Source organism: Haliaeetus leucocephalus, unplaced genomic scaffold (genome assembly GCF_000737465.1).
Source record: "Haliaeetus leucocephalus isolate CR32 unplaced genomic scaffold, Haliaeetus_leucocephalus-4.0 Scaffold802, whole genome shotgun sequence".
Classification (NCBI taxonomy): Eukaryota; Metazoa; Chordata; class Aves; order Accipitriformes; family Accipitridae; genus Haliaeetus; species Haliaeetus leucocephalus.
In genome coordinates, this window is record NW_010973238.1 from 2,378,947 (window position 1) to 2,406,812 (window position 27,866).

Genomic DNA, 27,866 nt, shown 5'->3' on the forward strand with positions numbered 1-27,866 from the left:
TTTTAGCTTAAAAATAGCCATACGAGCAATAAGAAGGTAAAGTAAACCAGTTTCCATGTTATGACTCTAGCAGACTCAAAGAGGAATCGCTGTTCAGCCAACCTTTCCAGCTGTTGTTGAAGTCCATGATCATATCCAACCAAGAAACGCTGCTTACACTGCAAAATTTTGCAAGATTCATCGTCACCTAAACAGCAGCAGTGCCCATGTGCTGAATCAAGCCTGTACTTGGAAGATACCAGCAGGATCGAGGTGCCTTGAAATGCAAGGCTTGTAAGCTGGGAGGTTAAAAGCAGCATTAGAGAATTAGGTGTCCAATTCCCACTGAGAACTAGTGGTAATTAGTATCTACAATAATACAAAGGCCCATGCAATTAGTATGCAAAGATGCTTGTGCAAAAGGCAGGCTGACTGAGATTTAATTTTTAGGGTTTCCACAGAGATTTTATTTGCAAGCTAACACTTGATTTTGCCTTCAGTATTCCACTATATCCTACCTACCCTATCCTTACAGCACAAGCCAGCAAGATTACAAAACAGGGCTTATCTACAGAGAGCGTTTCCCTGCTATCCAGCTTGTGATGTCCCTCAATTTAAATTGCAATGGTTTCTTCTTTGAAGGATTGCTAAGTGGCAAGAACAAAACCTATGACTGTCAGGCTCTAAGCATCACGATTTCTTATGGCTTTACAGCAGAACATTAAGACAGGATGAAGAATTAGCTGTGTCAAGGAGAAAATTTGCTACTGTCAAATTTGTTTAGTTATTCGGAGTTACAAATATGATTTGCTGCTACCAAAAAACCAACTAGGCTGTATTAAAAGTGTAATTTGATACCCGGCCATAAATCTCTTTAATAAAGGTGTGGTGGAAATGATGTTATCCATATATAAAGATTAATCTCTATTTAAATATATATAAATTCAGGAAGCTGAACGACGCTGAAGCCGAGAGAGGCGTCTTCTAAAGTGCGAAGTTGCTTTGTTGTTCCTGGTAAATGCTAATTCTTTTTGCTGCCTGTTTGGTTGTACTTTACATTTAACCACACAGTTTTATTTATTATTCTCACTCTGAACTTTCACGGCGTCCCTTTCATCAGTTAAATTCCCCCTTTCGAAACAAACATCTATTTGAACAAAAACAGTCTTTAGGAAAAAAAAAAAGAAAAAAAAAAAGAATCAAAGCATTTTTAGTGAAATGAAGTTTTCTGGACTGAATTACCCAGCCTACACCATAGCATGCTCAGCCACTGGAAATTATTTAGAAACAACCGAAGGATAGGGCCAAAGGCCCAAGGCCTTTATCTGGGCCAGATGATTGATGTGCTGTGGGCCCCGCTGTGGTTAACAGTGATTTTTATCTGTTGCTAGCAGCAACAGTCAGGGGCGCAGCGTGAGGCCAGCAGCCGGCCGCGGTGCTGCAGCAGGCCCGCACACAGGGACAGACAAATAGTCTTTTCAGCCGGACAGGTCTCGTGGGGGGCTTTGACATAAAGGGCCCTTTGGAAAGGCTGGAATTGTCAGCCCTTTGATGGCCGCATGCTGGGCCATTAGCTTCTGTTACTAATTTGCGGTGCATGTGAGAGGGCAGATCCACGGGAACACCTGCGAGCGGCTCGGGTGCATTGTGGGACGGGTTTTGTAGGGAGAGCCGAGGAATAAAGGACCAGGCATAACCCTTCCATCTAAAGGGCAGATGACACAGGCTATTATCGTTTCCAGCCATCAAAAGGATGGCTCTGAAGTAACATCAAGCTGTCTAACTCAAACCTGGCAAAGCTAAGAAACCGGGGAAATTCAGAGGTAGCGAGGGGCCATCTGTAACACAACGTGCCGGGCTTCTGCGGGAACTTTTCAGGGAGAGGTAACCTTACACATCGGGATACCCAAGAGGGAACAGGGGGGATTCAAGGATAAACCAGCACCTGTGCTTCTACTGATTCCAAAATCCCCCGTCTCCTCGTGCCCCTGTGTGCGAAATATAAAAATATAACAGGGGGAAAAGAATATTGAAGATGAAGATGTTCACGGCAGATGCCAGCCCTGGACAGACGTGGAAGAAATGCCATTTTTAAGTGTTGGGGTAACTTCTTAAACCCACTGATTCCTGCACTCCGAACAATACTTCATTCTTCCACCAGCAGATCCCATAGACCATTAAAGCCTTCACACAACCGGGCCTGTCAACGCACCCTGAAGGTCTCCCTGCCCCGCACATGAGTTAACTGAGGCACAGCAAACAGCATGCCCGAGATCGCAGAGCAAGATTATAGGAGTGCTGGGAATACCACACAGACCTTCTGTCTCCTCCTCTTGGCTTTGAACAGAAAACCATGCTTCCTTTGTTGGTTAACATTCAGGATGCCGAAATCATAAGCATTCAAGGCTGCAACTTTAAAAGATTAATAAAAAAGCAACTTTTGTATTACATTTGTGCAAGCAACCAGAAAAGTACATATTGTAAAATAATCTGCAAATTGTACTACTGTAGGTCACTTCAGTGACTAATGAACATGTTAACTTTCAGGCCGAGTTTCACTGGAAAGCAATTTTTCCAACCAAATTACAAAGTCTACTTGAGTAACGGAATCATTTACAACTCTCAGGGCACCACGGTGTCACAAAAATACCACTCCACAAAATTAAATAGGCGTCAGAGACCACTACAATATCCAAACAAATCCAACCCCAACTCCAGTCAGAAGGAAGAAAGCCCGCTGCAGTAGACAAGAATCCGTACTGACGCTGAAGATACACTTGTATCAAACAAAATTTCTGTAAAACTCGGTTTGCACAGTCTGTATTCATGCTACAGCGGTGCTCACAAGCAGGAGCCACAAACAGGGCCCCACCACATCAAGCTACTGGTTTTCAGCCCTGGGACATCAGACCTCCAGCTTGGCTAAGTACTTCTTAAATGAGCTGTAAAAAGGTAGCTAAGAAAAGCAAGCCTGTGGCCAAGATGGCCTTAAATTCAAAATACAGGGCTCTGCAACTTCAGTGGCATTTCTCCTAGGGTGTTTGCAAATTGGAAGAGGTTGAAAACCACCAGCAAGATTCTAAGCGAGGTATGAGAGAAACCTATCATTATACAGGAGAATTGGGTAAAACGGCAACAGACTTTGACCAAATTGAAACCCCCAAAATATTAAAAGCACAGCACTACAAGTCTGAAATCAGAAAACGCCAACAGCAAGGCTCCATGAAGTTCTGAATCTGGCTCCTCACAATGCAACTTTAATTACGAGTCCTTCCTACCTGTCCTTCCAGCTTTACAGCAATTGAACACATTTAAATGTCTGAAAACCCCAATTCATGAGATCTTGATCAAACCATTGTAAGCTTATTTTCAACGACATGTTTGCCTTAGGTTTCACAATCACTGATAAGAACTCATTTCTTTTAAAGTAAATTCTGACAAAATCAATCAACTTGAGAAGGTACTGGTGAGTGAAAAAACACCACACTTAGTAAAGTCGCAAGCCACGGCCATGCTGTGGTCCTGCTTAGCCGGCAAAGACCCACTCTGTCTATATATTGGGCTTTCGTGGGATTCCTGTAACCTCCTACTGCTGTCATTGACAGAGATGAAAAAACCCCTACTGTTCTCCCGCTCATTGTCCAAGGCCAGCGAGGTAAAGAGCTACCTGAACAGAATACGCACAAGGATGTTTGCCCAAGGCAATGTTTGCCCAAAGACAGATCAGAGATAAGGTTTTGATCAGATCAGGTGTAAAACATCTGTGAGGCGAAGCAGAAACTAGTCCTATTGAGGATCATTTTTTCACACTCCATTCCTCAAGTAAAACAAAGCAAACAAACTCCAAAGCCCCCTTCCTTGTCCCCCCAAAATTCTAGATAAAACCAGTAGATGCCAAATGTGCTGTTCAGACACTGAACCATTTGCACACCTCGTAGATTGTGATCCATCCCACTGGCCCCGCACCCAAAAGCTGGCAGGCAGCCCCCGCAGCAGCTTTGTTTCTGCACCTTTCAACGTTACTCAACCCTTTCATGCAATCATCTTCTACTCGCTTTCACCGGCTGTCCAGTATAGCAATGAAGAAAATTAATGTGAAACTGAAAACTGCCCTTCTAATTTTTCTTTCTCTCTTGAGAACCTGCCCTCCTCTTTGATCTTCCCAGTGAGCCTGTTTTGATTGCTGACCCAACCACCTGAACAGAAACTTTAAAGTGCAAGTAGCTAATGCACAGTGTGTCACAGCACTTTGGGCCAACACGATGGGTAGCGTGAGGACACTCCAGTTAAAAACACACCAAACTCCTTCTTCCAGGTTAATCTAAACTTCATTTGCATTGCTCTTTCTCTGTGTTTGAACACGTACACTTCACTTAAACTACACTGCCTAAACCAACTTCCACTATTTTTCTCATTCAATGCTGCAGTAGTACCAGAAGCTTTTGAGGAACTGATTTCCTTTATATTTGCAAGGCTATTCAAGTTTCATCATTCAGTTTCAAAAGGCAACTATCACATCAATTCTGCCAACCCAACAGCTCAGTGGCCATCATTCCACTGAGGAGCTCAACAGAAACACTTTCCAAAATCCCTGGGTTGGTTTGCTGTTCCTCCTTTCCCCCAAGATGCTTTAAAACTTACCAAGGTTACAGATGAAGTAGGGCCTGACAGGCTACACCGCCCACAATACTTGTGCTCTCTGCACGAACCGCAGTGAAGCCCATCAGCGATGCAGAGACTAACTGCCAGCTTGTGCCAACATCCTTCGGCTAAAACGATTAACTTTACATCGATCATTGGCCATTATACAAACAAAGTCACTGAAATAAAACATTGCTGCAGAATCATTTTCTTTTGGTTTTGATAGTGAATGCCTTGGCTTTTATTTCCCACATAAATGCCTATTTTTTTTCATATGTATCAAGAGCCCATCATACCGCAGCAACATAACAGATTTGTGTGTTTGTCTTGTTTAGTCTCTACTAAGGATTTCTGTATGCTGCCCCTCATCCTGCAGACCTAGCCCAGCTGCCCAGGCTTTCTGCCCTTCTGCTTACGTCCTCGGTCCCTGTTGCAGTGCCTAATGAAGGAAATAACACAGAGATTTTAAGGAGAAACACTGAGAAGAAACACAGAAACATAGAAAGAAAGAAAGGCCCTTCTTCTAGGGCACTATTGTAATTTCCTTGAAATGTTAACCAATTCTTACCCTACCTTCTCACATGGCACCAGATAACAGTGTTTGTGGAAACAGCCCCTTTAATTCCCTCCCTTCCAACGCTCTAAACAGGATCCATAAATAGGATTTATATAAATGAAGCTGATTTTGGCATGCCTGAAAAAGTTCTACTTGTTAAGAAAAATAATTGAAGAATGATGTAGTGTGAGAAATATCATTGTTTGTTTGTTCTGAAATGCAAATATGCAAATAAGGACACAATATGTTTTAAAAAATAATAAAAGTCTTAAATAGCTGCCCAAAAATAATGCAGCCAAGCTTCAGGAAAAGATGTAGATATGAAAGTCATAATTATCTAGCAGTAGGACTAATCCAAAGAGATTGGTTGGAAATAGAAAAAGAAAGAAAACAAGGAAAGTGATAAACACATGAGACGGCAGCATTTGGTTTCAAAGTGGGCCAGGTGGCTTCCTTGGCACTTTGGCAGCAGAGAGTATTTCAGACTCTCAGCACATTCTGAAGGCAGAGAATCTGCCTGCCCAGCCGCAGCCTGCTGGGTCATCGCAGGTTCAGAGCTCATGCTCGCTATCCAGTAAAAGCAGCTGTACTTTCCCCGCTAATGGCTAGATTTAGATGCTACTGCAGAGATCTTCATGCTACCATGCCGCTTTGCAAATCTGGGCAATAACTAATGCTACTGCAGGCTGCAGGTTAATCTGAATTAGGTATCTGATACTCCAGTTCTTCTAGTCATCACACAACTTCCAGGTGGGTGAGACTCTTCTGAGCCAAGACATGCCTCTGGTCGGACTGAGCAGTGGCTAGTACTTTGAGAATGTCACCAGGACGCCAGAGAGCAGGGCACAAGGGAGATGCCGTCAGGCATTTGGTTCTGCGGCTTCACAGTGGCGTGTTCTGTTGTCACCGGAGCTGATGACTCCTAGTCCTGTCTAATGCCAGTGCTACGTTGCTTTGCCCTTTGAGTTTCAGCTTATGCTCCACACAACCACGTCCCTTGGAGCACACCGAGTCACAGGCTTTCCTAGACCAGCAGACAATTTTGAATAAGGTCAGTCCCTGTTGCTTCCAGGTGATACGAACAGGAAAATTCACTGACCTGGTATTACCCAAGACAAAGGGCTAGGAAGAAGAAGGGGAAAGAGGGGGAAAGAAAGAAAAATTGTATATATAAAATTGTTCAGTTTGTGGGTAGTGTTTTAAGAATGAAACATTTTCTTCTAGTCCCTTCAGGTGCTCTCCATCCCACATCCTCCAAACAGGCACATTATGCTGCAGGAAGGATCTCCACAAGGTCTGACATTCTAGGCAGGACAGCATTTTAGCCAACTCCTCAGTATTCTGCTCAACAGTTACTAGGAGCTTCATCGCTATGTGGTCTTGCCTTGGATGAGATTTGGATAAGATCGGATAAGATTTCAGAGGAACTCTTACAAGGGACGCGTTAAATACATTTCTCAGGAAAAGCAGCGTAACAACAACAAAACCTGCAAAAAAAATAAAACACAAGAAACCAACCACACACGCACACACATAAGCTTCCAGACATTTAATTACAAAATACATGCGTATGACAGACATCAACAAGCCTACAGGAAGATTCCTGCTTCAGTATTCAATGCAGCCTCAATAAATATTTCAAGGTTTCAAATGGATGCTTTGCAATAGCACAGTTTCCATTTGCACAAGTGCCAGAAGGAAGAATTCAACACAGGCTTAAAGCAAAACCAGAGTATTTTCCTGTAAAAATTTAATTGGGAAACTGACACTATATAATCTGTACATCATTGCCTCCGAGCTGTTGTTAAAAAATTAAAGCTGTATCAAAAGAACTGCTTTGTTAAATTAACACGTTATGCATACCAGACATAATCTGCACCAGGAAAGGAAATAGCTTTGAGTCAAAAATGCACTGATTGTTATGGTTGTCATTGACAGAGGCTGAGCCAAGCAACGTAAGCAGACAAAAACATGCCTCCTGTACAGACACATGCCCTTACAAACACGCAGGCTTCATTGCAAAACCTGAACGAAACCAGCAGACAAGCAGGATTTCATTACGGTGATCGTTACAGCTACAAATCACACATCAGATTGTGTGAATTCAGTACGAAGTTTTGATGATGTGCAGGTACGGGGTGAGGCTGCGCTGCCGGAGCCCTGCCGCTGAGCCCACCTTTGCTTTTATTCCAAGGTTGGCAGCGAGGAAGGGGCTAGAGCCCCCCAGTGCTAGCGTGACGGCCTTGATGGGTGAAAGGGCTCTGGACCGGCCATGGGATCCTCCCCACCATGGGTGTAAGACATCCCAGCCCCTTGCTCAAGCAGGAGGCACTGGGTTCCCCACGCTTGCTCGGCAGCATCCGCAGAACATCAGCCACTGCCAGGACGGGCACCTGCGGCACGGGGAGCTGGGCTGCAAGCTGCGTCTGGGGGACAGAAGCTGAGGAGCCTGGTTTGAGGAGAGGGACGGTCAGACAGGGACACGGGACAAGCAGCACAGAGCTCCTTATGCTTTAGGCACAAGACACAAAAATCAGGTGGACCTTCTGTTCAGAACTACCTTACCTATTTTAGTAAATACTCAGTAAGACACTCTCCATATGCACGTCTCAATGGACGAAGGAGATGAGTACCACTACCCTATTTTAAGGCTAGAGAAACTCAGGCACTGAGGCTCAGAGCAACCTGCCCAAGGCCTCTTTGAAAGCACTAATTTAAAACCTCGTTTGCTCAAGGTCTCTCTCTGAAGCTTGCCCATTCTAATCCTGAGGTTTGCTCAGCAAACATATGACAAAACCAAACCAAGTGCCTTAAGTAGTCTCAAGGATATGACCACCTTCTCTGTTTTAACCTTCGCAAGCCCGTGTCACAGCCACCGTCATTTTTGGCTTCCGATTAGCCCAGGCTCATCCAACAGGCTACGCTTTGAAAAGTGACTCATCGCCTTGCGTGCCCAAACTCCTGACAATGTGACAGCCTCAAAGAGGCCAAGTTTTCTAAAAATACAGAGCATGCTCCCTCGGAAAAGACTGGTTCCTCTCATACGTTTCAAGTTGTTCACCTCTGAATTCGAAGTGCCAAAGTAATTTTGGAAGATCTGAACTATAAAGTTTCCTCAATAAGATTTTATAGCTTTGCATGCGATGGTCTGTTAGCTTCGTTCCGTGCACCGAGAGTCTAAGGCACTGCTGTGGTCTGCAGCGGTGAAGACGGATTAACAGTTTTGAGGCTTTTCAGATAAGCAAAATTTCCCTTGACGTTGTAAACTCTTCAGGTGGTTAGAGACAACAGTTTCTGCTTTTTTGATGTCTTCTCAGAAAAGAGCTCACATAATTTTATCAGTCTCTGGGGTGACCATCAGATAACCAAGCTATTCCTGTCTGAACCACTCAATGCATCTCCACCTTCCTGTCACTGGCAATCCACAAGACAACCAGGGGATTCAAGCTAACCACACAGCTCACAACTTAACTGATTAAGTAGGTGGGAACTGATGCCAGCTCAGCTCAAAGTGTCTTTCTCTGCTAACCAGAAGCTAGCCGCAAGCTGTAGAGGGGAATGACCACAGATAACACACTGATACCGAAACCGTTTGGTGAAGTTGCAGTTTCCTGCTCGAGTACTCTCGCAATCTCTTAGAAATGAATCTTCAGCAGGAAACTGGCTGCAGTTAAATAGGCTGCCTGAGTCGTCATGTGGGGCGTATTACTGACTCTTGCTTTCAAGGGACCATTTATTACTCTCTCCCACCCTCTCCCCCGGCTCTCTTGAAATGAACTGAGTGAGGGCTCTTCAGAGAACAGCAAATCCTTAGGGGGAGGGAAAGACGCTTAGAAGAAGTCTCGGACCACCCTCCACTCGTTACAACTCAATGCCTGCCAGTTACACAGTGCTTAGTGGCCTCGGGCATCTTCACTGTGATAGCCTAATCTTCATGCTTCAAGTTCTTTTTCTCTTAAACCAGTGTGCTACTTGGCCTAGATACTATTAAGCAGCTTTGGAAGAGCAACATGAATACAGGGGGGAAATGCGTTCTTTGAACTGGAAGAGGAGATTTGATCTAACTTTGATCACGAGCCTTACAACCATGCTTGTGTCAACAACTTCTTGTATTTTGCTACGAAGAATGCTTACAGAGAAAAGCCTTTTGAACGAGTGATTTTGAGAAGAAATTTTGAATCTTTGGTTCATTACAAGTATCCCATTAAGTTTAGCTTCTCAGCTGCTCGTGCTGCTGCTGCCCAGAGCCTGAAGGTCCTAGTCCTTACCTAGTGAAGTCAGTAAGAAATTTCTCCCACTGACACCATTTGGTGTCCTTAAATAGGTGGCAGAAAGAAGGGCATGTGGCTTTGGTCACACAATGGGACATCACTTTTGGAGTTCTAATAGTTGTCATAATGATCTGATGATACATGGAAATCAGTTCAAGAATGATTTTGAAGAAAAGTAGTATTAAACCATATTCTGCAACTGAAGGTAGGGTGAAAACCCACAGACAACAGTTACATTTTTACTTGCTCAGCTCTAGCTATTTGTAGAGTGTATGTGATACAAGCCAAAATAAAGCAGTTAACCACTGCAGTTGATGGCAGAGTTTCACCAATCTATTAAAACATGTATATGTTTTACCCACCTCAATGAAACAATTTTTTTCTTTGTTAATTACCCACTGCCCTGAGTATAAAGCTGCATGAGTTAAAAGCACACACTCTGCAGTCTGTACTATCCTTCATCTACAGCACTCTAATTGCTACAGTATGTCCAAAAATCATCCTGCTTTGATTAGCTGATTTCCAGGGTAGCACAAACCATTCCAACATCTAGTATGACCATGTCCAGAAAACCTGAGAACCATACCTGATGGCTTCTGAATCAAACCCAAAACTTCTTTTTGCTTACAGATAGCAAAGTACCAGTCTAAAAAATTGAACTGAGGTTTGCAAACTCCTAGTATCTACACAGTCCTACCATGTTTCTCAAAGACTGCCAACATCATGAGGCTTTCTGGAGAACTCGTGGTTAATTAATCAGACAAGAAAATTCCTCGGAATACTACAGATCTAGGCTGTAAGTGTTGAGGCACAGGAAGTCTTATCCATCATATAGCACAGAGACGAAATGCAGACAGTAAAGGTATGAATCAGGCTACATTCCTGTAGAAACCACTGCAGACGTGTCCACAATGATGTAACTGTATGCCAATTTTCCGTCATTCTGGTTGCAAAACTCTGAATATTCACAACCAGTAGCACAGTAATGCATCTGGAAAGAATCCATAAATAAAGCAGTTAATTCTGTTAAAGTCTAGATGTGATACCATTTGAGTGTGTAACTCAGTAGCACCATATAAGGACCACTAGTGCTTGCTGGATTTTTTTATTATTTTTCTTGAGACACATACTAATGCCATAATCAAAAGCAATTTTGAGCTCAAAACTGACCTCAAGGTTACAAGACTCTATGGCAGACTATTCCTTTTCATTGGAAGTACACTGTACAGCCAAGAAGTTAGCACATACACACCGGATGGACCACAGGGCTAATTAAAAAGCAGCTTTGGTGGTTGTATCTGTTCCAAGAGCAGGTTAGTAAACCAAACTTTAAAAAAGTAATGAAACTAAAGGTGCTACAGAGGCAGACAATTTCCACAAAACCAAAGCAGAGCTCAGAGTCATGAACAGTTGTTTTACTCAACCTCAACGCCTTTGAGTTCCTGACCTGTGATGAGCTGAAAAATGAGAGAACAGCTATAATCACTTGAAAACTAAGCTGAAACACTGGGTATTCTGAGCTGGAAGATAAAAATGTCTCCATTAAATTAGTCTCATTGATCAACAGGTTTTAAAACAAGGCTTATAATGATCAACTTTTGGGTACACCACTGCCTCCCCTAAAGCCATTTGATAAAGAGCTGAGGAAAAAACAGAGTACATGGCCTTATTGGTTGCCAAATGGTACTGCAAAGGTCTCCTACCCCTATGTGATTTGTATCTCATGCACAAGTTACGCACAACGGATTCATTTACATTTCTGCCCTTGCCCTGCATTCCCTGGCTTTCTAGAATTGCAGTTGGTCCTTTTGCATCATGTAAGGAGTCTCTTACAGTTTCATTTATTTGCTATAAAAAGGAGAAAGGACGCCTTTCTAAAATGTTACCAGCAAGTCATGGTGACTGGGGCTGGAGTCAACCACAAGGAACTGCGAGGCCGAAACGCTAAGGCAGCGGGAAGTGTAAACACTGACCCTGTGTAGGAAACGTTTCACGTGGCTGACCAGGGTTTCCATCGAAATGCTCCTCTTCCAGCAAAGCAAGTGCTGCAGATGAGAAATCCAGCCTCTTCGCACAGGATTTTGCTCTTGCAGCAGGAGCTTAACGGTTCCTAGAAAGGTAGAGCAGGACCCCTGGGCTCCTCCCTGAACCACCTCCTTACCGAAGCAAGCATGGTGCCACTTCTCTGTTCTCTCACCCCTGGGGAATGGAGGAGCGCTGCCCTTGCGCTGCAGGCACAGCTATGTGCCCCAAGTATATTTACATTTTAGCAGCCCGCTATATTGCAGCTAGGCTGAAACATGAAGCGAGAACGAAAGAAACCTCAGCCTACAGCAGACTTCCCTCCATTTGCAGTTTTCACAGCAGAGCCACCACACCTTCAGCATGTTACCAAAAGCTTTCTTTGGTGCGGGATGTGACCTGGGATTGCATCTGTTGTTCTGTTAAATTAAAGTTGCATCTTTGTCTTCTGTTAGGACAGGGAAGAAATGGAAGATCTCTCTAGCCTTTAATAACATATTCCAGTTAAAAACCAAAAAGTACACAAAGAAAAAATGCAAGTGGTGAAATTGAGTAAAGACCACCGACCTACAGGAAACCTTCCTTATGCTCTGGAGGTGCAGTGACTAGTTTTATCATCAACCCAAATAACTCACCCGCTCTAGACTAGTTTATTTCACTGCAGTTTAACATAGGGAAGATCATATGGGGACTGATGAGCAATCAGTCCTTGAGTGTAAGTACAAGAGGGTATTCCACTGAGCTCACAATTAAGTATTTTAAATTTTATAATGCTTTAAGACAACGGATGGTATTCTCTAATGCCAGTAGCACCCACAAAGTTCATGCACTCAATCCCTTTTCCATGTTGTCTCTTGTTCATCTACTATTAAGACCAACAAAACATGTTGTTCATCTTTTATTTCTACAATAGCATTCTGAGTTAGCGGCGCTGTTATTTCCTCTGCTGCTCCCCTTACACTCCGTGGTTTCGGGTGCAGGTTTCTGCAAGGGCTTACTGAGATATGAGATAAAACAAGAGAGTGTGAACCCCTATTCCCCCCTGCCACCCCCCCGTGAATTTCCTCTGAGGAACCTACCGCAGCACCCAGCACAACAAACAGCAGCATGCTCTGGCAGCGCTCAGAAATGGGCTATTTTAACCCCTTCTCTAGTTATAAAACCATAGCACTGCCAATTCTTACTGCACAAGACTATTAGAGAACTAAAGAAAAATCAAAAGCAAATCCCCCAAGAGGCCCCACACTTAACCCCTGTTCATTGTGCTCATCAGGTAAATAGCCCTGATTCTAATCAACCGCCTGCTTTAATCATCTTTTGTTGGCTTTGGTAAAGGGAAAGGAAAGAAAGTTAAAACAAGGCAATAGATTGTAAGGAAAGAGAGCCATGAGAGCAAATAACAATGTGAAAACAGCTGAGACAGACAAGCAAATACCTCGCCCTATTACACAAAGAAAGCTACAGCATATATATGACACAACTGCCTCAGGACTGTCTTAATCAAAAAGGTCCAGAAATAAAGACTAGAGAGTCTCAAAATCCTTTGCCTTTCCTCTTCAGCAGGATGTAATCCTTTCCAGGCTGGTGAATTCAAGATGGATTTAGGACGACTCTTCATTTTAGTGTGCAAGGCCAGCGACAGCAAGGTCATCCTACCCCAAAAGCCAAGGAGCTCTGGGAATTTTGGGGATGCGTCTGTATAACAATAGCATCTTTCTAGTCAGATTACAGATTTGTTCCACAACCCGCCCCAAGCTGAACTGAGGGCAATGGCAGGGGAGATTGAAAACACAGGCAAAAATCACACAGAAGTCATATGCCCTGTCCCTCAAGGGGCTTGCAAGGGCTTGCGGTGTCAGCTGGCTGTGCTTCCCCCGCAGCTGAGGGGTTTATGGAAATCAGCATCATCCTGTCCTGCTCTGGCCACAGGGACAAAGGGGCACCACTGCTGGTACAGCTACGCCGGGAGCCTCCAAAGCAGCCCCCTCTGCCAAGGCCACTGGTTCAGGCAGACTGAAATTCAGCCAGAGAGGGCCCTTTGTGCTTACTTAGGGCTGTGGAGATGAGTGAAAAATTATGGGACTTTTAATCCTAATTGAAAGCAGAGGTCATCTAAGAAGAAACAGACTTTCAGAAAAGGGAACTTCTAAAGGAAAATGTAAGGAAGTTCACAGACTTCAGTATTTGTAAAGCTGAAGTATGTAGTTTATTTATGTTTGTACTTCTGCTTACGCTTTTCATGGGACATTTCAAAAACCCTCAAGAGCTCCCACGGATCTGGAATAATACATGCACTAATTACTCAACAGCGTTTGAGCTCATGGGTTATAGGACAGCCTCTGGAGTCAAGGGGCCAGCTCCTTGTCTGGCTTACAGCAACCTGGCTCCATCCCACATGGCACTTGGAGCAAACAAACTTCATTTATTCAGTGAACTCGGCTTGTCCAGGTGAATTCCAATATGGGGATAGTTCTTGTAAAGAGAAGCTATTTAGGAACACATGAAAAGAAAACCAGCAGAAGTTAAATGCTTTGGATTGACACCCACCATTATACTCCTGGCGCTCTAACATTCCTCCGTAGAGGGAGAACTCCTTTCAAAATTCTTTGTTTCTATTACATATTATTATTTTTCTATTATTTTTAATCCTTTGTGCTGTCATTGCTCTTACAGGCCACATCACTTCATTACAGTCCCTTTTTCTTTTCTCTTTCTAACGGAGTATCTGTCTTCAAAGAAGACAGAGTATTGCTCCACCTGAAGGGGACCTATCTGCCATTCTTTTTCTTGTCCAGAAGAAAAAGACAATTACAGTCCCTCTTTTATACTTGGCATCATGGCAAAATGAGATTGATACTTATTTTCGAATTAATACTCCCCTATCCATAAATCTTGTCCAGAAAATCTTGCTCATGTTGCCAGCCCACAGGCACACTATCGTAGGAAATACATATTAAATTCACTTTTATTATTTAACTTTGGCTCCAGCTCAAGGAGTTTTAGATTCATAACAAGAGCCCTGTTTCCAATATTGATTTTTGGCAAGGAAAAATGCTAATTTATCAGAGGTCCTAAAATACAATGAATTTTCCAGCCCAGCTAAGAAATGTTACCTACCTACAGAGGAGAAATTTTTCATTAGCGTATGACAGATTGGCAGGTGGAGAAACCCCATTAGTTACAATTCAAGTTTGCCTCTGGTCACTGAGCGTGCTTCCACACCCATGAGCTGAAGCACACTTAAGAATTCCCAATCAGAAGTATTATATGCTTCATAGCAATAATTTTGCTGACCTTTATGTAGAAATTTATCCTTCTCAGGACACCAGTTTCTCCATGGCAATCTCAAAGATGGCAAGGTATATAATCATCACCTGGGGTCTTGGACCACGCTCCATGTAGGAAGTGGTACTGACTTAAGCTCTGTACAGAAAAGATGATGTTGAAGGTGCTTTTCCCAGTCTGACAATTTGGTCCCCAGCCTGAGAGCACAAGAGCATCCTTGAAGCACAGAGCGGATCAGGGGAATGCTGCTGGAGTGATCTTCAGCAAGCTTCTGTAACCATTACACGGGAACAGTGAACCTGCCTGTGCATGCACTGAGGATTTCTGGCGTGGGAACAGCCTCCTTAGCAGGGACCATCTGTTTCAGAGTTTCACAGAACTGCATTGAGCTGGCACAAAACTAAAACAGGCCATGAAAAGAGCTTTACAGGGTATATGAGGGTATATAAACCTGCAAAGAGTCAACAGTTCCTAGGCTGATGATTACCTAGCACTCTGCAGTCAATTCATATCTGTCCTCCTTCCCACTGAGCTCACTGCACTGGACACCACCTCCATGCTGTAAATCAGGTGAATCACAGCTCAGTACTTGCTGTCCCGGCAAGTGTGCTCACAGGTACAAGCTAAAAAGATCTGAGCGGGGTAAGGGGGTCATGGGCAGCTGTGCTGGGCGACAGCTCGCTGTACAGCAACATCACGCGCACAGCACAGGAGAGGAATCCTGGAAGGCTATAAAGATCCTCACTAGCAACTGGAAAGCCAGTTCCAAAAATCAACAACATAATTTGAGAGAAACAGTCAGGAAGGAGCAGACTAGGGTACAGGCAGACGGTGCAGCAGGGCTCAGGGTGCTCAAAGCCTACCCAGTGCTTGCCTGTACCACCTCAGGTTCCAGCTTCATCTGGGTAACAAGATAATCGTTCTCAGGCTACATCACCAAGCAGAAGGAAAGAAGGTTGCAGATAGCACTAAGCTGACTCTGGATGACCCAAGCGTCTCTGCTAGCCTTATGGTGTTTTGCACGTTTCTTTCTATCCATGAGCTGCAGTCTAAGTTATCTGAGACACTGGTTTCCGGCGCTCAACAAGGAAGATGTAAAATCAACAGAATTTGATGAGCTGCCAGGGATTTGACTAGGCTGCAAAGACTTTGATATTTTACAGAAGCTCAGAATAAAAATCAGCTGCCGCTGTTGCCAAGTATATGTTACTGTTTTTATTAAAAAAAAAAAAAAAAATCTTCCAAGAACAAATAAAACCAAACAAAGACGTCTCATCCTCCTGTACTTTTGTTCCAAGGTACATTCAGACAGGTTGGTCCACTGGCTATCCATTTGCCGTATGCTTTCAAGTTTATTCTTTTATTCCCTCCCGCATTTTAGCCCCTTCCATTTCAGAAGAGGAACAGCTGCACAGATGCTCCATAAATAAACTATATAATTTATTGGAAAAGGTTTTTTGTTTATTTTTTTTATGCTACCACATATTCCCAGTTCTATCCTTTTCCATGCTCTCTACAAAGCTGAGTCAAGTTCAACTCCATCTTGCGTTTGTCTATATGATGTGCTCAACCTTATAAACAATTGCAACTTTTTAGCCATTAATAACAAACTGTATGTACTAATTTTATGTTCATTGTAACTACTTTCTAACTATGTTAGGTCCTAAATTGACTTAACTATCAGGAATAACTTTGAAGAATGGTCCACAGGGTAGATATGTATCAGTGATACACAGAAACCTCAACATACAGCTAATTTCTAATTCTCTGCTTATTTTTTAACAAATCAGTGCCTTTTCAGGTAGGCAGACCTCTCATCCTGTTACCAAAAAGAAAATCTGTTTTGTCTGCTCAGAGGACAGACAGACCTTTCTGACTAAAATCACTAATCTCATTTGTGTGTGCAGGAAGTGTGACAAATGGCTAGAGTAGTTTATCACACGTCTGTAACCATCAAGTCATAAAAGGAAAAAGATATTAACCTCCATAAACAAACTAGCATTCTATTTCTCAGCACAGCGGAAGTATACGTTTAATAAGATAAGGATATGAAACACATGCTACTGATGAGATAAGGAACTTGCAGAAACAGTACAGACATAGATATGTCTCCTGTTATCCAAGTGAAAGTAAACGCCATTCAAAACTTATTTTGGGAACTACATTTATAAGAACTTTTGTCTGTGATATCTACAGATGGACTGTGAAACTATGTGCCAAGTCACTGTTAACGCTATTTTTGAGGCTACAATTTAAATCCAGGTGCAGCTGAAGTTAACCAGAGGTTATGTGGTAACTCCAATGAGACCAGAATTTCATGGAGTTATTTCAAGCATGGTCCTTATATAGGACTTAATGTTCTTAACGTTCACTTAACATTCCATGGGAAGCCTGAAGTCAATGAAGTTGTTGGAATATTCAGCACTCAGGAGTTATTATTTAGACGCTTGCATCTAGTTTTCTTCTTAACTCTAGCTCCAGAGTCTGTACCTTATATACAAGCAGTTTGCCGAGGTTTTCAACATTAGCCTGCTCTGACTGCACAGATGGGCCTTGCTTGCCTTCTCTCTGCGGCCCAGCTGGATGAGCTGAACCTTGGATTGAGATTTTTTCATACAAGATTACTACCACAGGTTTTAAGTCCTCTTTTTGCAAATGCACATTTCCTAAAAACGTGCATTTTCTACAAATATTTCTGAAAGCAAACATCTCTGCAAGGATGGCTGAAGCAAGTGAATGGTAAAGTGTGCAGATTCAAAACGAGCTAATTAAAAATGAACACGCACAAAATAGTTTGTGGTATTTAAACAGCTGCTTATGAAACCCAGTACAAGAACTTCACCGAGTAACGATATATATTATCATTCCGCAAGTGACAGTCTTCCACAACACAAGCCGGGCATAGATATCAGAAGGAGCACTCAATACAAGAACGGTGTCTCCATCATGCCTCCTGCTAGCACTATTTTTCATCATGCTTTCACCATGTCTGGCAAACAACCTATTTGATGTAAACAGGGGCAGAGCCAAAATACTGACTTAGTGTTTCATATACAGCTGCTTTCATGAGAAAATGAAAACTGTTACAAGATATTATGGACAACCCCTGGTTTGGGGCCAGTTGTCTTGAACCGGTGGTTTGAACATCTCTCTGCCACCTGGGAGAATCAGCTTCCAATGCAGGTTTGGGCCAGCGAGGTCTGGCAGTGCTGGAAGTGATAGTCTCTGCCTTATGCTAAATCAATTTAGAGCAGCATCGGAGTCTTAAGGGAAATGGTCAGCCTCAACAGCTGGTACATGGTGAGGCAGAAGGCAGTTTAATAGGGAAAATGACAACCCATAAGGAAAAGCAACCCCAGCTCACACTACTCATGATCTCAAAATACTGCCTTGGCACACAGAAAGCTCCTACCTCCCTTGAGAAGTTATGGGTTGGCTAAATAAAAGAACCTTGTCCCCACACATGCACAGAGAAGGAGCTAGAAATTTTCGCAAAATTATTTCTCTGAGAGACAAGAGTAAATTTCTTAACAGCCAGCAATGGAGGAAAACAGTCCTATGATTTATTGGCCTTGAGACTCTAAAAAGAATTCTTTGGCCTTTTTCCATTAAGATTTTGCAACCTATGTTATAGCCAGTGGGAAATTGTTTAATTCCCAAACCATGCCCTCAGTCATAAAATCTGTGAAGACGATTCATTATTATTTATGTGGTGCCACAGGCATGCATGGCATTTTACAGACAAATAGAAGATACAGCATCTGCCTTTAGAAGCTTAGGTGAATCTAACTGTTCACGTGTATGGGAAGCAGCGCTCAACTGGTCCTAGAGCAAACATTCCTCATCACTCAACAAATTAAGTAATGATACTCACCTGGGATGCTGGAAAGATTTAGACAGGAGGATATTTAGGAGACATATGTGTCATTCCTGTCTAAAAATTTGTGACATTATTTCATTAAAACCGTAAGACTTTTCAAGTCATATGGTATTTTGTACTGGCTTTATAATTAAAATGTACTTATTCTTGTATTATGAATTTCTGATAATATGTATGATAGGATGCAACAGTGTTGCTATGAAATCAGACCATAAATTCTGCGCTGCCTAGCAATTTTTTCTCTGTGTGCACAGCACTGGGTAGAAGCTTACAGATTCCATCATACAACTCTAAACATACAACATAAATTATTGAAAGAAAATCATTCAAGCGATTATTGCAAAAAACCCCGTGTATCAGGTCTCCACATCAACTTCCTGAAGTATATAAAATCCACCCTTGTTCTGGTCTATGAAAAGTGAGCAGTTACAGCTCTTGGTAGGAAAGAAAGTTTGGGACCATTCACCTAGAAGGCAAAACTTTATCGTGGCAGAGGTTGTGAAAACAGCAATTATTGTCAATAAGCGTAGGCAGGAATTGTTAGGTGGACTGAGACATTCTCGTTCAGATTTGCATACAAGATTAGCATATGCCTTCATCTTACAACCTCTGCAATAGCAATGAGGGTATACATGACATTGGCTGAACAACTGGGGTATCGTAACAGGTATCTACACGCCATACATTTGTTATGAGAGTCAGATACAATACGATTCCAGGAATTTTCATGTTGACATTGCTAAGCCACTCACACCCTCTCCTATTTCTTACTAACATATACAATAAGGTCTGTGCGCCTGCCTTTTTGGACAGCTGAGCAGCAAAGGTACCCAAAATAAACAATTATACCACCTCTACATAGAAGAAATGTCATTAATGCACATCCAAATAAGGTACATGTGAACAGCAATGGTCAATTACATTGCATACATATGCAGATGTGTCCTGGCCCTGTAACACCAGCCCTAGAACACTGGCACCTATGGCACTCCTGCGAAGAAAACACCAGCAACACACTCCTCTGAAAACAAAGGAGCTTGTTTTATAACTCAGAGCTTATAAATAAGAGACTATTGACTTTTTTTATTCACAGAGGTGAGGGTCACAATTCCTCTTAAGATGGAGTAATTTTGCCTTTGATTCTTGTATTTAACGCACACATGAAAACCTGATGAGGGAGGGAGGAGAAGAGGGAAGCATCTCCCACTGGTGTTGAAAAACCTCCCCACTCATGTCTTCTAGTTCTCAGGAGGTGACTAGCTAGCTGAAATCCACTACAAAACAACACCCCCCCCCCTCCTTATAAGCATAAAATTAAATTGAAGAAGGCCCCAGACTAATGCGCTCTAACATGTCAGGGCTGTCCCCTGCCAGGTGCGTGACAGTCCTGCATTCTAACCCTAGTCTTTATGTTCTGCATTTCTCTCATGTCAGTGGATATGCAATAGGTAGTGTAAACCTCTGCAATCAACATCAACAGAAGTGAAAGAATTAGCTGTAAAATGACTTACGGAGTAGCCTCTTCCTGAAAGCGATTGAGCAGAACTCTGTGGGAGGAAACAATATGCCACAGTAAGTAATGCAAGAGATTCTGTGTAATGTAAGATAAGAATAATTTTGCGATTCCCTCCCCCAGCCCAGTATTCCTTAGGGGAGAACTTCACAACCAGAGCGCCTCAAATGATCTTCTGACATTCTGCATGCTGCCACAGGAATAACAGCAAAAGAGCATTTCCAGGTGAGGGCTCCGGGGCTATTTCAGACAAGGGTTTCATAAGCTAGAGCAGGGCTTCGACAGCACCTCCCAGCTAAGGTAAAAGCTCTGAGCGTGGGATATGTCTTCATAGCAGCAGAGTACGCATTTTGAACCGTCCCTCTTCGGGTAACGGCAGCTTCCAAGGAACAGCACACGTGTAAGGATGCTCTCCTGAATCGGGGCTGCACATTTTGCCTCATTGACTCCAACTTTCAATCATGTAACTGTATATCCCACCTTCCGTTCCCCTCTATGAATTTGCGAGCCTCCAGCCTTCGTTGCTGCAGTATTACCATATGACAACTCTATCTGAAACAATAGCAGCAAAGCACTAATTTATCATCTCTCAGAGCTTTAATAAGCATTCTGTCCCTTTAGAATAAGTTAAGTTACATTGTTTAATCCTGCTCTTCATTTCAGCTCCTCCTGCTCCTTTCTCTACCACATCCTTACCTCTTTCACAGGCTGCTAAATCATTTGGTTCTTTTCCTTTTCATTACACCACCTCCAGTCACTCGGATCGCTTTCCCCTCTCTACAAAGTAAGACTGTCGAGCTGCTGTTTTTCACTGGCAGTGGCTTTCTTGAAGCAGCTAAATGAATTCTACCCCTATCTCCAGCTGCTGCTATACGCCTTCTTTTCGGAAATTAAAAAGAAGCCGGGAACAGTGGTGGCATATGTCGCCACATGACCCAGAAAGTACTCTGCAGGCCAATTTCCAAGTGTGATTTATAATCATGATGTCTTAGCTACGTGATTTTATTAAACAAGATTCAGGGAGTCTTAGCAGTCCCGTTTCCAAGACTGATGTTCTAGTGGGTACCAAAGCCTGAACGAAAGTACTGAATTGTTGCAGGCTGATCTTGAAGATTGTTTGTCTTTTTGCAGCAGCGCCAGAAGTTATCGTGTTACTAAATCACCACAACAGCACAATACCCCCAAAGAGATTGATGCAAACTGATTGCAGGCTACTGCAAATACTTGTAATTTTCCACCAGTAAGATAACCGTTCCTTTGTACTACCAGTCTGCAAACCTTTTGATCAGAAGATACCTAGATACATGCAGAAACCTTTCCAGACTCCTGCACTCCATGGAAGACTCGATCGCCTTGTCGGTCTGCCCATGCATGCTCTGTGCCACTGTCTTGCAACTGCCCTGGACATCAGAGAAGCAATTTGCCAGCCAAGTGCCCGTGGAGGAAAGCTTCCAAAGCGAAGAAGAGACAACAGCAAAGCCCTACAACTAAGTGAGTGTGGTGCTGGAGGAAGGAGGGCTCCCCATTAACCCTCTCACCAGCTGGCACAGGAACCAGGGTGCCAGACGGAAGGAATGCTGTGGCACAGCTCTTCACAGGTCTTACACACAGGTTTGCAGCCACTGTGTGACTGGGTGCCAGTCCTCATCCCTGGCATGCAACACCTGCACCTCTGTCCTGCTGTCAGGAGACCTCTGTTCTGCAGAAAAAGGACAGCCTTCACAGGGGAGTCTGAGATAGCAATAATAAACTGCTAACAGCATTTGACTTTCCACCTTTTGCATCCTGCACGTTGATTTAGCCTCTGCCTTCAAACACTACAAAAAAGTAGAGAGTTATTTATAAACCTCTTTGGTGCAAACGGCCCAGAAATAAAGCTACAGACTGGTGAAATGAAGGGCAGCAGCATTTATCTCTGTTTTTGAGAAACTAAGACAAACCTATCCCTCCCTCTAAATACTTTAAACAAACAAACAAACAACTCGTGGAATTCAGCCTTGTATAGAAAAAAGGTTAATGACAACATCCTGCTATCTACAGAAGTATGTTGAACAGCTGAACACAATTATCTGTTCTGACACTTTGGATAGCTTGATCAGGCAGTTCACCTAAAGTACACATGGAAATGAGGAGAGGGCCAATTACCTGCTTGGAGAGGTGGGAGGAGGAAAGGAGAAGGGCTGGCAGTTCTCAGTCTCCCCACTCCCCCCTCCCCCATCAACTCAGTTTTAACAAAGACTGACAAGGTCTAACAAATTGGAAATAATAACCAAAAACAGCAACAAGAGGTTTCATTAGAAGCTTCTCTCTAGGGAAACAGCCTCTCAGAGCATTTTCACTTTAACAGTTATTTTCAATTATGTGCGCGCCCAAAATATTTTCCCGGAATGGAGCAGAGCCTTGGACAACAAACTCAAATGCACTAACAAGAGACCTGCTTTTCTTAGATATCTTTCAGGCACCCCAAGCTGTCCAAGAACCCCAGGAATGTGCAGACCACTGATTCAAAACCACTGAGTAGAAAACAATAAAAAGAGTTGCTGAATAAAAGTGTTACATCAGAAATAATTAAAAATGAATGGCAATTTACTCTGGCATTTCTCACATCTAAGAACTTCTTCCTCCCTTACAAGTTTTGACATTAAATTTCCTGGAAATCAGGGGGGGAAAAGGGGTGTCCCCCCCCAAATTTTTGTTGCCTCTATAAAGTTAGTAACTAGTGAATTCTTTGGATTCAACTTGTAAATTCAACTTGTAAAAAACCTTTCCAACAATTAGGTTTATGCACAGCCATGTCCCACGCTCTCCAGAGCTGTTTGCATGCATTTTTCTGCACATCTAACAAACCGCTATTGCTTTCTTGGTTAGCCGGGAACACTGTGGGCTCTTTAGGAGGATCCATACCAACCACCACATGTAGAAACTTTGAAAGCCCCAGCTAATATCAGCTATGAGTGCCAGAGCCGAACAGTTTGCATGCAACTGTGATGGATGTTCCTAAAGAAAAAAAATCTTTGAGGGTTGATATAAACATAGCTCAATCCATATGTCTCTATATCAAGATCAAATAATGAGAAAAGTAATCAATCATGGCTGCAAATATAAGAAATCTTAGTGGAAGTTTAACTTGGCATCTACCCGAAGTTGAAGAAACCTCCTTTGACTGTGAATGAGTCCTTGCCTGGCAAGAGCAGTTACTGGGGCAAATCTTCAGCTGGAATGACTTACAGAGGCTCTTACCTACAGGACAGGAGCGCTTACATGGAGGGCCGTCATAAAATTCTTATTCTCAAAATAGTCTATTTGCCATTTTGGTCAATCTCCTCGTCTGAAGGTACCTCAAGCAGCAGGGTACAATGGTTACTGTGGTACCTAGCTAACCACATTCATGTTAGTGCTGCACCGACCAGCACAGCACCTGCCTGGTAGCTTTGGTTCACCCGAGACCAAAACCCAAACCAGCGCTTACTGCTTCAACCCAGGCACCCAAGCAGGCTCAGTTCTGGCCTTCAAACTCTGTCTGAAGAAAGCATCGCAGGCAGGAAAGATGCAGCCAAACATGCAACTCCAAGAGAGAGGACCGTGACCCCACCTGGCCAACTTTCTGCAGCCAGATGCAGGAACAACTACCTTTCCAAAAGCCTTCGCACCTGCAAAACCCGACACTGCAGAAGAAGTAGGAGATGGGGAGAGCGATGTGCCCACAGCACCCAAGTGCTGGCCACTCAGAGCAGGCAGGGGCCAGCGGGCACGGTCTGCCAGCCCTCTGGCAAAGCCAACGCAGCAGATGCCTCCACGCCAAGCTTGCAGACGCTGCTCCCCTTGGCTGCAGCTGCCACGTGAAGCAATCCCGAGCAGACCCTTGGGGAGGGCAGAGGCCTTCTCTGCCTGGCTTGAGCACCGGCTTTTGTGCCTCTCGTGCTTCTTTCAGCCCTGTCTGGAATACCCTGGGTTTCTAAGGGAGACTGTTACTAGTTAGAGGCAAAATGAGTGTGGTCTATGCATTTAATGACGCTTAAGTAGAACTACAGTGCTAGATGGCATTTGTGCATAAAGATAAATGGCTTATAATATTTTGCAGATGATGTGCTCTTTTACAACTAAAGATTTTTGGTTCCTTTTAAGCCCAAGGTTAAAAACAAAACCAGACAGCACAGACAAGGCATTTCAGTTATGTCACAGAGTGAATTACTTCTACCCTGGGATAGCTCTCGTGTTAATTACACTGGATATAAAAAAATACACCTTTCTGGCAGCAAAGACAAAATCTTACTGTTGAAAGACTCTACTATCCCCTCACCGATGTCCTTGAGAGTTTCAGTTACACTGCAATCTACAATTGTATTTAAAAGATTTCTTCCTTTATTCCTGATAAACACTGTGATTGCAATTTAGAAAAGAAAATCATGACAAGATCTCACCAATAACCTTCAGCAGGTTTTCCAAGATCATCTATTAAATTGACAGGAAATGTTATTTCCCTTGTATAAATAAAAGCACGGCCTTCCACTGTTCTCACGATGCAAAAGAAATCAAGACACCCTCTGTTCTGTTTCTTAAAGCCATTGGGTTATTTACTGAATTAGAATGACAGTAGGAAGGGCTTTAAAATCCAGTAATAATCAAGGCAATAGGGCACCTCAAGCCAATTCCCCACTCTCAATCGGTCAGGCAGATTTCAACTTGGATCTTTTGTATCCTTGACACATGAACTAACTATAAGGGGATTAGATAAAAGCAAGTGATGGCAGCATGACCACAAAATTAGCTGTTGTTTTTAATATTCACTTCCCTCCTCTTTGGTTAAAAGACCTAAATCAACATATTCCAGAAACGTCAAGAGTTCATTCCAGCTTTTCTGAAATGTGCCACTTTTGTTGGCTGAAACCAAAAAGTATATTAAGTACCTCCAAGTCAGCTGCTGAAATAGGCATTTTGGGCAAATAGCTATTCCTTTGTGGGCACAGGACAGTCCCTAGAAAGAGCCTCCTAGCACTATTATTAACATCACCCCCATATTAGTGTGGAAACTGAGGCAGAGAAAGACTTACACAGGCCCAGTGTCACCCAAGGAGTCCCCAGCAGAGGAGGGAACTGATGCAGACTTCCCAGCTCCTATTTAGTGCCTAATCTTGCCTTGCCAAATCACAGGCCCAAACCTATCATACGGCCTAATGCCACAAGCCTGATTTGGTTGATTAGCACTCAGCAGAGTTAATCAATGATATAGAGAGAACTAATTTTTAATTATCTTTCATAGCATTTTTTCAGGATGAAAACTCACCTCAGCTGTAGCTGTCTTCCACTATTTCTCAGTTGCCCCAATTCTGCAGTCAGATAGGACTGACAGCATGCATGTTTACCTGTCCACCTGGTCATTTATAGAACATTCAACAACAGAATATTGGTTCAGCTTTGAATACCAGAGAAATCTAGTTTTTCCTTTCCAAGCAAGTCCCTTAGAAAACTCAAATGTCTTGGAATAAGAGGAGTAAGTGGGGAGGAGGGCAAAAAGGGCCAAGGGCAGAAGATATCCCAGACCTTAACGTGGAGTCTCTTAACGCAATTAATTTCCATAGTCACACTCCTGTCTGTTAATACAATGAGTTCAATTGACTTGGCAAAGGTCACAGAGTATATCTGATGTTCACTTAGATTAGACCAGGACCTGACAAGATAACCACAATACATGATGAATGATTTTGGATGTCATGCAAAACTTGAACGTGTTCCTTCTTTAATTCACTTATTTTATTATGTTGCATAAACAAACGGGTTTATGCTTGGAAATACTGCAAAACCAGTTCATTAGTATATCAAACTACACAAGGTCTAAACATCTGTAACTGGCTTGATAAGCTACAGAACAGCTTCCAACCAAGACACCTAGATTCCTACAGCTGATGGCCATTGACAGCAGAAGGAAAGACAGCTGCTGACCAGGAACAAATGAACTGCATACAGTAAACCAGGAACAATATGAAAAGACCTCACATTTCCGAAACACACGGAACATGTATGAGTGCTGCTCCCATTCAAACCATCACCCCTCGGCCAACTTCAGAGAAACTTCTCCAGGCTTTCTTTCTTCCTAGCTATGCTTCAGTACCTGAAGCTTCATGCAAGTCATTACAACTTTGCTCATCATTTCTGCTGCAGCAGTCTTCATGCAAGCATTTCGTATTTTGAGGGACAAAAAGATAAAAGTAGATAGCATGCTGAAGGGACGTGAATTTTTGCCTCCAGAAGAATGTGACTTGAAAGGTTTTGTAATCCTTGCATGTATATTCAAACAAGTTTCCCAAGAACTCATGGTTTGAGGAAGGGGTTTTAAAACTATTCTGTTGCTACCTTTATTTCACTAAGCTCTACAATGCTTTTATTCCACTCTTCAAACTGGGGATCAGATTCTAGCGTGCTACATATGGGGAACAGCTGACAGCACGTGCCACAAAAGAGTTTGCAGTCCACAGGTTGCTATCCCAGGCCTTCCAAAAAACTCCTTCGACTCAGTTAACATCCCTGACTATCGCACTAAGGTGTTCGTGGCCTGAGACATACCAAGCTCTGTTGTCCCACCACCACCCTGCCCAGAGCCAAGACCAGGTGTCCCACATATGCCAAAGATTGAAAAATGGATAAATATGGACCTGTGGGGTGACTGTGGTCCAATTCTCAGTTCAGAGGCTCATTTGATCATGCTTCTGGCAAGGTACTTCAGCCTGAGGCACACATAACAGACCTGCAGCTTTGTACCCTGCTGCTGCTTTAATCCCTTTGCCCCAGGAGGGGAAGCATGGTACAGAAAGTAGGAGGGAAGGGGGAGATAGGTGCCTGTGATGGCACACAAAGAAAAGCAGATCACAGTGAACTGTTTGAATTAGAAATCACAGAAGTTATTTTGTATTCATCTACCAGAGAGAGAATTTTATATCTAGTCTACACAATATGCTAAACACTTATCAAAGAACATTTAGAGAGAGGAAAATCTCTGCATTTCATAAAAGACTGCTTTTCGTTTATTATGTTTAAAGAAAAACAAACAAACATATGAGGATAGAATGATGGAAAATTAGAAAAGAGAGCCTGAGGGATGGGGGATGAGAGGAAAAAACTCTGAACAACTTAGTAGCAGGGCTTGCTGGTTTTATGCACAGCTGAAGCCAATCCCTTGAAAAGGAGAGTTTTGACTCTTAAGTGGCCAGCACCTCTTGCAACATATTTCCTAATCAGTGAGTATTTATGGTCGATATTTTATATTTCCAATTTCCCCCTAAGGGCTCGTGAGAAAGCAGCACACCTGCCAACCTTTTCAGCTGGGCCAATAATTGCCAATTTGCTCTTTGCCTTAGTATATCACTCAATTTAGCCCTGGCTGTGCCCTGCATACATCCTCATTCATCTCTGTGCCCCCATGACAATTAGAGTGTTAGCTTCAGCTAACTAGGGCAACTATTCTACTAGGGTTGGAAGACAATTATTAGTCTATTTTCCCATCTTGTGGCAACAAAATTGAGAATCCATGACAATTACATACAGCAATTCTGCACTCTGCCGCCTGCTCCCCCTCCTTGCCCCCACCTTCCGAATATTTCAAATTATCACAGCTCTACTACCACATTCAAATTTTCCATGTTCACAGGGAGTGAGGCTTCTATTTAAATGATAATGAGGGACGATCCATTCAATTTAGTGAGGGAGAAAATCCATTAAAAAGCA

The 27,866-nt window shown here is 43.0% G+C and overlaps 1 protein-coding gene across 4 annotated transcripts in view; it reads right to left on the minus strand.

The window, feature by feature from the left end:
- FBRSL1 (fibrosin-like 1) overlaps positions 1–27,866 on the minus strand; it is a 407,425-nt gene that overhangs the window by 278,657 nt on the left and 100,902 nt on the right. For 3 of the 4 annotated variants that reach the window (XM_010581696.1, XM_010581694.1, XM_010581698.1), the window contains exon 3: positions 20,146–20,181. The exons of the other annotated variant lie outside the window; for it this stretch is intronic. In XM_010581696.1, coding sequence (XP_010579998.1) covers positions 20,146–20,181 — 36 coding nt within the window. The remainder of the gene's footprint in view (positions 1–20,145; positions 20,182–27,866) is intronic. 4 annotated transcript variants of the gene reach the window in all.